This window comes from Eutrema salsugineum, unplaced genomic scaffold, assembly GCF_000478725.1.
Source record: "Eutrema salsugineum unplaced genomic scaffold, Eutsalg1_0 scaffold_9, whole genome shotgun sequence".
In the NCBI taxonomy this organism is placed as follows: domain Eukaryota; kingdom Viridiplantae; phylum Streptophyta; class Magnoliopsida; order Brassicales; family Brassicaceae; genus Eutrema; species Eutrema salsugineum.
In genome coordinates this window covers 1,663,544-1,674,510 of record NW_006256342.1, presented here as the reverse complement: position 1 = coordinate 1,674,510, position 10,967 = coordinate 1,663,544, and the positions used below count along the sequence as shown (strand labels likewise).

The following is a 10,967-nucleotide window of genomic DNA, read 5'->3' as shown; positions in this document are numbered from 1 at the left end:
CTTTATTAATTTGATTGAATGTAATCAGAATACAAGGTGTTAGTCAGCCAATATGGCGGAAAGGTACAATCAGAGAAAAACATGTTATTTGTAACTTGTCAAAACCTGAATTATTTATTGCTATCCTCACAACCAAAGAACTTTGAGAATTGAGTGAGAGTTTGCAAAATAATTGAGAAAAAAACGAAAGAAAAAAAAAAAGAGTGATGTTTAAGCCATACAATACAAGTGTCGGTCAGTGACGAAGAGAAGAAAGTATTTATTTCTTCTTCCGTCCAAATTATTCCGTCTCATCTCAGACCGACAGACCGGAAGATATTTCTTATCATCGCCATCTTTTTGATTTTTCCCCTGTATAACCAACCTTCTATTTTTCGTTTTATAATCTTAAAATTCATATTTCTGGAAACAAGCTGAAAATCACACAAACTGAAATCTCCAAATCGAAAAAAATTCAAAAAATTGTAAAGCTCCTCAGATCTCTCTACGATAGCTCAGAGACTGACGATCACCTGATCACACCGAATCATGTCTAGCGACAGCAACGATCTGGACGAAGATGAGCTTCTTCAAATGGCGTTGAAGGAGCAGGCTCAGAGAGATCTTACTTACCAGAAGCCTCCTTCCGCCTCTGCTCGTAAGCCTGTTGCTAATTTCGTGCAGCAGCCGAAGAAGCCTGCGGCGGCGGCTGTTCGGAAACCTTCCATGGACGAGGACGATGAGTCGGAGGTGGAGCTTCTCAGCATTTCGAGCGGGGATGATGATCTTGAGAGGGAACGGGACAAGGGTGCTGTTTCCGCCGGGAAAGGAAGAGCCAGCGATGTCCGGGAGAGAGGAAGAGCCGCCAGGAAGGAGGATGATGCAGCTTGGGATGGAGAGGAGCCCGATTGTTGGAAACGGGTTAATGAAGCTGAGGTACGTCTCTCTCGATTTTTGTCTTGGCAACATCAACGCTCGAATTCTTTCTTCTTCGTTTTTTGCCTGGAATTTGTGCTTGTTGTTGTTGTTGCTTATTCCGTCAAGTTCGAGTGTTTGAAATTTGATCGATTTGTTGAATTGTACGACATACCATTAGTGGATTAGTGTGATGGTTATCTTTTGTTTCCAGAGTATGAGAATTAGCAAGCCAAACTCAACGCCATTAGTGTGATGTTACAAGTTGAAAACATAGCATCATGTGGATTTATTTGGAAACATGTCCATTATTACACTTTAATTCCGATGACATTTTTTTCGCAGCTTGCCCGTAGGGTTCGTGATATGCGGGAATCAAGAACTGCACCCGTGGTTCAGAAATTAGAGGATAAGGTACCTGCACCTGGCAAGAAAGTGGTTCTGACTAGTTTGCAGTCATTCCCTCGTGGGATGGAATGCATTGATCCGTTAAAATTAGGGTACTTGCTCTCTTTTGTGTTTGCTGACCTTGAAAGCCTAGTCTAATACTTTAGTTTCCGACTTTAATATGGTGGAACTTATCGATATACATGACTCTGTGTACTATATAGGATAATAGACAACAAGACACTGAGGTTAATCACCGAGTCATCAGGCAGCCCATCAAAAGCTGAGAAAGTGGATAATACACTTCGGGGTATGTCAATCCTTGGAACACCTACAACTCGAGTTCAATCATTGCTCTTACAAGAAAATTTGATTTTTCCAGATGCACAATGTTCAATTTTTCTAAATGCTATATATTCTCTTTGGAATATTTCCAGAAAAATTGATTTACTTCTCTGATCATTTCGATCCGAAGTTGTTTCTTTCTCGCATTCACCAAGACACAAGTGCAGCAGATCTCGAGGCTGGTGCCCTTGGCCTTAAAAGTGACTTAAAGGGTCGAAATTTGCAAAGGAAACAATTGGTAAAAGACAATTTTGACTGCTTCGTCTCATGTAAAACAACAATTGATGGTATGTATTACTGCACTTATTGGATTATTATATGAGTTTTACTTCTATCATGTTGATGTCTAGACTATTGGTTTGCTTTATAGATATTGAGTCAAAACTGAAGCGGATTGAAGAAGACCCAGAAGGGTCAGGAACTACTCATTTGTTCAATTGTATGAAAAGTGTGACATCAAGGGCAAATCTTGCATTTGAGCCTCTTTTTGAGAGACAGGTTGGTGTGCTCTGATTTTGGATTTTTGCTATCACTCTCTTTCAGTTTTTTGATGCCTTCTTCGCAATCATTTTTAGGCTCAAGCTGAGAAAATCAGGTCTGTACAAGGAATGCTTCAGAGGTTCCGGACACTCTTCAACTTACCAAGTATCATTCGTAATAGTATTAGCAAGGGTGAATATGATTTGGCTGTTCGAGAATACAAGAAGGCGAAATCTATTGCTCTCCCTTCTCATGTATGCCTAAATTTTCTATCACACTCTTTTGAGACAGATGCTATCCAACTTTCCAATAAGCGCTGAATTCTTTTTTTCATTACGGTTTAATTTACTTGCATAACAAAGCTCTTGACAACATTTGTAAACGCGCTGCTTTCAGGTAAATTTACTCAAGCGTGTACTCGAGGAGGTTGACAAAGTTATGCTGGAATTCAAAGCCACTCTTTACAAGTCTATGGAAGATCCAAAAATAGACTTTACAAGTGTATGTCTGTTATTTTTCTTTATAATCTAGTGTCAATTAGTAATTGAACTGAACAATCCTTCATTCAAATATTCACCAAATGCGTAATATTGCTATCAAGTCAATTTTCAGTCTCTTCTTCATCTTATCTGCTGTCATCTATTTTAACTTCCATTTCCAGTTTTTGTTCATAAAAGTGACAAAATTTTCTGCCCCCCACCCCCCCCCCCAAAAAAAATTACTACATTTTTTCCGTGGTTACTTGATTTCTGCATAATTGTACAACTACTTTGAAATCTTTCATACTTCCTCTTGGAAACTTTGAGAAACCAGGCTTGACACTCCAAATTACTTTTGCTTAATTTTAGCTGGAAAACACTGTGAGGCTTTTGCTGGAGCTGGAACCGGAATCTGATCCTGTTTGGCATTATCTAAATGTTCAGGTTGGTATATTTGAAGATGTCACTCTTTTACTTCCTTCTTGCTTTGTTTTGCGTAGTATCTGGGTTCTTATAGATTTGCTTTGAGCATCACAGTGACGTATAGCTTATAAAATCATTCATTTTGTTTCCTTTATTATTTCTGACTCTACTTTCAAGTTAGCATCTCTATAGTATTGGGAAACACACACATAACTTGTGTGTGTGACTCTCACAATTTTTGTTGCAATCGTTGTGTTATCTCCATAACGACATCTTTCTTGGCTCTTTAATATACCAGAATCGTAGAATCCACGGCTTGCTTGAGAAGTGTACATATGATCATGAAGCAAGGGTCGAAATTTTGCGCAATGAGACCTATGAGAGAGCCATCTCGGATGCAAAGTGGCAACAAATTCAACAAAACATCGTTCCATATGTGAGTCCAACATTGAGAATAGCTATATGTATCATTAGAAGGCTATTTGGGATTCACTTCTATAGATGAAAACATGTGTTTTTCTCAATCCTTTAGTCAGATGCTGCCTCTTCTATTGAAAATAATGAAGCTCAAGTTGACCTTCAATCAGTGGAGTTTCCCAACGAAGAGATTGATGCTTTGAAGGGAAGATACATCAAAAGATTGACTGCTGTGCTTGTGCTTCATATCCCTATGTTTTGGAAAACAGCTCTATCGGTTTTCAGTGGAAAATTTGCCAAGGTTTCAGCCATCCTTTCTGCTTATATACCTATGCTGCCTAAGAGTAGATTGATTCTGTAGTTATTATTCCTTATGCTGTGGATTTGAATATAAATACTTATCTGTTCAGTCCTCAGTAAGTGATACTTCAGCCAATAAAGCTGAGGAGAAGGTGACAGAGGCAAGGTATTCAACTCACTCTTTGGAAGAAGTTGCTGGGATGATACGCAAGACTATTTCTGTCTATGAAGAAAAGGTGGTATCTTTTTTCCTTTTTCTGTTAAATGACTCCAGTGGAGCTTCTCTTCATATTGGAACATAAAACCCCGTGGTATATGTGCCATAAAGTGGTTCTAAATATTTTCTTTTCATGATTACTGCTGTTGTAGGTGCACAGCACATTCTGTGATTTTGATGAATCATGCATTCTCCGCCGATTTATGAGTGATGCCATCAACGAAGTATCAAAAGCATGCCAAGCTTTTGAAGCCAAAGAGTCAGCGCCTCATAGTGCTGGTATTAGAACTTCTTCTGAAGCTTGAGCTTGTTGTGTAATTTAAAGTATACGGAGATGATGTATATGCTTTTTGGTTATGGCAGTCATCGCACTAAGAAAAATCCAGGCGGAAATCACTAAGATTTATATCCAAAGGCTCTGCTCCTGGATGAGGGCATCCACAGAAGGAATATCTAAAGAGGAGACGTGGATACCAGTTTCTATTCTTGAAAGGAATAAATCTCCATATGCCATCTCTTACTTGCCTCTTGCATTCCGTTCAGTTATTGTCTCTGGGATGGAACAAATCAATCTGTAAGTTTCAAGTGTATTTTGGTAAACTTATACTAAACAGTTGCATTGTCTGATATACTACAAATAGAGAGAATGCATTCTTGCTCTTTATTTATACCCTGTTTTGCTATTTTTTGTATTCGGAGTTCCAGATATCTATATTTCCAGTAAAATACCTTGTTCAGTCTTCTCCCTGTACATTAGAGAAAACAAAATTTCAAAAGTGACTAGTTCTGGTTCTACCTTGTCCATACCAACTTTATTTTGTGGCATGTGAACTAAATTGACTTGTGTGCCATGTGATATTATAGTAAATGGGCTTTATATGCTTTTTCATTGCTATTCAGGAAGCTGGATACACAAATGTGCACTTTTAATTTCCTTGTTATTACTACAGTGTTTACTTCATTGATCTTTGTGTCTCGTTTTTCAGGATGATTTTTTCTGTCAAAGGTGAAGCTGCCAAATCAGAAGATATGTTTGCCCAGATTGAAGAAATCCTGATATCTGTTAGACTGGCTTTTTTGAACAGCTTTCTAGATTTTGCTGGTGCGACTTTTTACCATAATTCCGTAATAAAATCCACATGCAAATGCCCGCATATTCTCATAAACAGACACATGGATGCAGGAAATGCACATACTGTACAGTTATTAAGTGATGTGCTAAATTTTTTTTTCCTTCCCATGTATCAGCTCACCTGGATCAAATTGGTGCTGATCTTTCCCAAAGCATCTCAACGCGAGAGAATTGGAAAAACGGATATTCTGATGATCATCAGGAAGAACAATCAGTCAACACCTACGGAAGTGTTGTCGATCCTCACAGGCGGTTGTTGATGGTCCTAAGTAATATAGGTTATTGCAAAGATGAACTTGCTTCAGAGCTTTACAACAAGTTCAAATACACCTGGTTACAGTTTAGGTTGGTCCTTACTTACTTGACGTCATTAGTGATTTTCTAGACGTCAATGATTATCTACCTCTTCACTAAGAAGTAGACAAGTGGGGCATACCCGTTTATGGTTAAGTGACTTAAACTGGATAATAAGCATCAATGGTTGAATTCGATCTGTTTCATAATCCAAAACTTGCCCCACATGGGTGACTTTATGTATGGTGTTAACGTTCTAGAGTAAGACTTGATTCATTTTCATTTTTCCAGGGACAAAGATGAAGACAGCAGTGATCTTCAAGATCTAATTATGTCTTTCTCTGGTCTTGGAGAGAAGGTCCTCGAGCATTATACTTTTGCTAAGGTATTGTCTTTTCGTCCAGGTTAGTCTAAAAATGCTTTTGCTACGTGTTAGATATGGAACTGAAATTTCCGAGAATTTTACATGTACTCAGGCAAATTTGATCAGAACATCTGCCACGAATTACTTGCTGGACTCTGGTATTCAATGGGGATCGGCACCTCAAGTGAAAGTAAGAAATCTCTGCGTAATGATAACTATTAACGTCTTCATTTCTATGAAGAAGAGAATTACTTAAATATGTGATCGAATCTTTTTAGGGCATACGAGATGCTGCTGTTGAGCTCTTGCACACTCTTGTAGCTGTCCATGCAGAGGTAGTGCGCTTTATATTCAGAAATTAAAGTGATGATTTTTTGGTTCTTTAAACCTTATTGCGAACCCTAATAATTTGTTCTGGAAATTAAAAAACTGCAGGTCTTTGCGGGTGCAAAACCCCTGCTGGACAAGATTCTTGGCGTTCTGATCGAAGGTCTAATCGACACTTTTCTCAGTCTGGTGGAAGAAAACAGATCAAATGATTTAAGATCGATCGATGCAAATGGTTTCTGCCAACTAATGTTTGAGGTAACATTTTGTTCTTCTCACCATAAGAGATCCTGACTAAGTTAAGCTGGAACTTCTTTAGAATGAGAAACAAAGCTTTAAAAAGTGACTAGTTACTATCTTAAAGATAGCAGAAAAGCTTAGTAGAATCTTATGATTTCGTAATTCTGTTTTCACAACAACTGTTGCAGCTTGAGTATTTTGAGACAGTACTGAATCTATATTTTACAAGCGATGCAACCGCGTCTCTTAAATCTCTACAAGGAACCGTGTTGGAGATAGCTATAGAGGGCATCAGTGAAGCAGTTGAGACCACCCCGGGGCATAATCGCAGACCAACTCGTGGCAGCGAAGACACAGTTTCAGATGACAAACAAGGATCATCTGTTTCAGCAGATGACCTCCTCGTAAGGATAATTTCTTCCTTCTCGTTGAAACAAATTTTTAATCAAATTTCAAAACCTCACAATCTTCAAATCATTCTTTTGTTTTTTTTTTTTCCGCAAACAGGCTTTGACGAAGCAGTATTCAAGCGAATTACTACAAGCAGAATTGGAGAGAACTCGTGTGAACACAGCATGTTTTGCCGAGTCAATCCCAGTAGAGCCAACGCCTCCATTACCCAAAGCTGCGTACAGAGGATCAATGGATTCTCCAAGCAGAAACTACAGAGGCTCACAATCATCAGGTTCTCCGATTCAATCCCGACCTAGACGAAGATGAAAAAAACAACTTCTGTCTCCTTTTCTTTGTACGTAGTAAATGATCATGATTCTTTCGTTTTGACTGTATGTATTTGTCTTGTTTGTTGCTCTTCTTCAGAACCTATATCTCTGTTTGTAAACTCAGGTAATAGGGTTGTAATTAAGAATAATCACACGAATTGAGAGGAAAAAATATCCGAAAGTAGATTGAAAACAAGCAAGTGAACAACATAGCTTCTTCAGGCTTCTTGAGTTTAGACAACAAGTGACTAAAATACACCAATAGTCCCAAAGACCACATAGAGAAGAGGATCACTAAGAGAGTTTTGTTTTAAAAACATTTCCTTAGCTTAGGATTTAGATTTGATCTTCACTCAGGGTGCCCTCAGCGGCGGCGACACTAATATCACTCCATCTCCTCTCACAAACAGAAACTGAATGTTGCGCTTTGTCGTCTGCAATCACATATCGTAAAAAAAAAACAATCATATTACAGTAGAGACAATAAACACACTTAATCCTAATAAGATCAGAAACTAGCACACCAGAGAAGCTTAAAGAGAGACTTCACTACCAGAAACAGTCAGTTTCCATGGAAATTATCTCCTGATTTTGATCTATCAGCTTATCATTCAGAGCTATAACCAGTTCTTATATCTACAATGCGACTCAATTCGAGCAGCTACGTAAATGAACTACAGATACTCATCGAGTTGAGACTTGTATATACGCGATATGAATGAGAAAGCTAAAAGGCACTTGTTCTCTAACATTGTCCTTAACCTGAGATATTCCTCACTTGTCCTATACATCAAAAACCATAACCAACTAAAACACAAATTCTATTTGAGTCACCAATAAGCACGTACCCGGACAATCTCTTCATATGTCTCGTCATCGATTTCTACTGTTGTGATCACTTCTTCAACATCACCCAGAATCATATTCAAATGCTGATCAAACGCCTGCTCGGAGAAACAAACAAACAAACAAAAAAATCAAAGTGGATAACTTAAAGAGTGTCGAAATCGTTTAAAATTTACTAACTTTCTCGAAATTGAGGTTTCCTCTACCCAAACATTACAACCCAAAATTCCCAATTACAGCTAATCGCCATAGCTCAAGAGACCTTTCTTATATAAAAAAAAATTAAACTTCATAAGGAAAACCCTAGACATTCCCCCAAAATAAAACTCCCAAATTCGACATGAGTCAGTGAAATCAGCAAAATAAGTTACAAAATTAAGACGAACTTGCTTGCGAAAGGAGCTTCAAAGTGTTACAAAAAGCAAAATCTACTAGATTCACACACGAAGAGCGCAAAGAGAAAACTTACGTGAAGCTTGCCGCGAAGTTCGCGGTCTGAGCGGAGCTTGACATAGATTCTCTCGTCAAGACTCAGACGGATCAGATCTAGAGGCTCCCTGACGGTGGCATCCTCCTCGCTGGACATTGTGTAAACTTCTCCGAGGGTTTCTGTACCGATGAATCGTAACAAGTCACAGACTCTAAAGGGATCCCACTCCGCTATTTCCCAAATTTAAAAGCAGAAACTTAAAAAGTTTCGTTCCCGAAATAAGATTTTTAAATTATATGGGCCAAGGCCCAATAGACTATATAGGCCTCACCGATAAACTTACTGGATTACATTTTTCAAAACATTTGTTTAGAATTTTATAAGAAGGTACAAACGAAGGTGTTTTTTTTTTTTAATATTCAAACGAAGGTTTATATCGCTGATCACTCCCATATATTACACTTACATCTGAACATTTTTAGAAATGTCTATTAGATAGTTTCAATTAGACAAAATTTCTCGACTTGCTTTAAATTTTGGGTCGATAATGAAGAAAAACCTAATTTTACACTCAACCAAATAACACTAAATTTTTTATATGCAATATCCAATATTGGGAAAAAAGGGTAAAATATGAAATGTGTGATCGAAATTCTCAAAAAGAAGATTGAAGTGGCCTTTGTTTTCCCCCTCTTTTCACCTCTTTTGCCCTTTCCTTATTCACAAGAGCCTCTCCTCTCTTTTTTATCTTTCAAAATTGTTTTGCCTTTTTTCTTTTCATTTCCTTTTCCCATATTATCATTACAAAAGGGAAGGTTTATTCATTAAAAGACGACGTAATTAAAAAAAATGGTCTGAATGTTATATTGAATTTGAAGCTAGAATTGTTGATTAACATTTTGACAGTGTTTGCTTAACTTGTACCTTAAAAAAAAGTTTTTACTTGACGTTGGCCACTTTAAAGTTCATTGTACATCACCTGAATATTATTATTTTTTTTGCTTCAAATAAAATCGGTATCGAACTTTTAAGCTACAGGATCAGAGGCTATAATAATACACAGTACACAAACAAAAAAAGAAATATGAGAAAAAAATAGGAAAAATAAATAGAGTAAAAGGTGAGCTGGAGACAGATAAACTAAGAGGTAAAACCACATGGGAAGATCAAAGTGGCGTAGATAATTCATAACCCACATGCCTTCCCCTTCCCATGTCCATGTGATCTTTCTATATTTCCGTTTATACTCCTTATTTTCCCCTAATTTCCCTTTTATTTACCCCCATTCCTTTTACACCCCCTAGCCTCTCCTTTACTATTACCAAATTCACATCTACACATATATCATTTTATTAATCAAACTATACCACACACTCTATGATTCAATATTCATCGTGAATTTGAATCTCAAAATATTTCTTCCGTCCTAAATTCACGGACGTTGAAGATAACAAGGTTGTTTTAAAATTTATATATATTATATATATGGCCTCTTGATTTATATAGGGATCTACCAAATTAATTAATCCCAATATTTACCCTTTTGAAGTTCTTAATGAATCCTTGATGTGGACCCACACTTGTATCAAACTTTTTATATCACTTGTTGCTTTAACATTTACACCCAAAAAAAGAAACTTTCAAAGCATTTACACCCAAAAAAAGAAGGGAACCCTCTTTCTCACTTGTTGAAAATTTAATCGTTTGATATTTTAGAGCAATTTCTACTCTGACTTAATTAATTTGTAGCCTTACACACGTATAATTTTCAATCTTCTGGCAGCAAAGTCTGTTTATTTATTTTATTCGTTTCGTTAAACTAGACAAATATATTTTTTATTCTCCGGGTGATTTATGAATCCTCAAGTAATGCAATTCCATATTTAAATTATATTTTTCTGTTTTGTACAAACTATTATATTCATTTTTCTCCATGATATTAGGTAGACCATGTAATAATTATCTACAGACTGATGTAGACATTTTAATCATCCCCATGAGTTCTTAAACAATCCATTCACATTCACATTGTATCTAGGTTTAGTGGTAGTTATCCATTAAGCTAGTCGAACCACATAATTTCAATTCTAATTCAACTAAGAATTTTTGGGTAATATAAATCGAAAAGAACCGCACCTAAACCGTATAATTCATAATCATAGTTGATAGACGAACCATAATAAGGGTTAATATAAAAGTGAGAATGCAAAATAACGACAGCGAAGCAAACCTCACATGAATGAATACAAAATCCGCCGTTCTATACTCATGCTATGTGAAGAAAAAAAAACATAAAATAAATTAACTACCGAAAAGGAAGATTAAGATAGAATGTTATGTTGAATAAGCTTGATTTCCTAAAGAATTTAGGAAAGAGTTTAGGATAAGAAAAGTTTCTATCTAGGAGTTATCTAGAAAGTTCTTAGGAGTTATCTAAGAATGTTAAGTGTTTATCCATTAGGATTAGGATGTGTTTATCTCCTCTCTATATAAGAGATACCAAAGCTGTGGTAATCTTTATGTGTGTTTTGAGAGAGATTAAGAACTTTAGGTTTTGAGTGAGTTTCCTAAGGATTTATAGAAGAAGAGCTTTTATATTCTTGATCTAAACATTCATATATTCTAGATTTGGTATCAGAGCTTTGGAGAAATATCGCTTTTACGAAGATC

General features: G+C 36.7%; 2 protein-coding genes across 2 annotated transcripts; one reads left to right on the top strand and one right to left on the bottom strand.

The window, feature by feature from the left end:
- Positions 1-171: 171 nt before the first annotated feature.
- Positions 172-7,217, top strand: LOC18008437 (exocyst complex component SEC5A). The gene is made up of 21 exons (XM_006390089.2): positions 172-915; positions 1,240-1,394; positions 1,506-1,591; positions 1,719-1,913; positions 1,997-2,124; positions 2,202-2,360; positions 2,503-2,607; positions 2,955-3,029; positions 3,307-3,444; positions 3,541-3,726; positions 3,836-3,961; positions 4,095-4,221; positions 4,306-4,516; positions 4,929-5,044; positions 5,191-5,419; positions 5,660-5,753; positions 5,845-5,922; positions 6,011-6,067; positions 6,168-6,317; positions 6,488-6,703; positions 6,807-7,217. The coding sequence occupies exons 1-21, from the start codon at positions 529-531 to the stop codon at positions 7,017-7,019; spliced, it is 3,231 nt and encodes a 1,076-aa protein (XP_006390151.1). The 5' UTR covers positions 172-528; the 3' UTR covers positions 7,020-7,217.
- LOC18007967 (sm-like protein LSM3B) lies at positions 7,161-8,524 on the bottom strand. Its single transcript, XM_024155212.1, has 3 exons — positions 8,337-8,524; positions 7,870-7,965; positions 7,161-7,455 (listed from the first exon to the last, which is right to left on the bottom strand). Exons 1-3 carry the CDS (start codon positions 8,451-8,453, stop codon positions 7,375-7,377), a joined length of 294 nt encoding a protein of 97 aa, XP_024010980.1. The 5' UTR covers positions 8,454-8,524; the 3' UTR covers positions 7,161-7,374.
- Positions 8,525-10,967: the final 2,443 nt, after the last annotated feature.

Bases quoted from the DNA above. Each gene is read 5' to 3' on its own strand.
- LOC18008437 (XM_006390089.2), top strand. From the start codon at position 529: ATGTCTAGCGACAGCAACGATCTGGACGAAGATGAGCTTCTTCAAATG. The intron at 2,361-2,502 runs GTATGCCTAAAT...CGCTGCTTTCAG, and splicing joins CTATTGCTCTCCCTTCTCAT to GTAAATTTACTCAAGCGTGT. The intron at 3,727-3,835 runs GTTTCAGCCATC...TTATCTGTTCAG, and splicing joins TCAGTGGAAAATTTGCCAAG to TCCTCAGTAAGTGATACTTC.
- LOC18007967 (XM_024155212.1), bottom strand. From the start codon at position 8,453: ATGTCCAGCGAGGAGGATGCCACCGTCAGGGAGCCTCTAGATCTGATC. The intron at 7,966-8,336 runs GTAAGTTTTCTC...TTCTCCGAGCAG, and splicing joins AACTTCGCGGCAAGCTTCAC to GCGTTTGATCAGCATTTGAA. The intron at 7,456-7,869 runs GTACGTGCTTAT...ATGTGATTGCAG, and splicing joins CATATGAAGAGATTGTCCGG to ACGACAAAGCGCAACATTCA.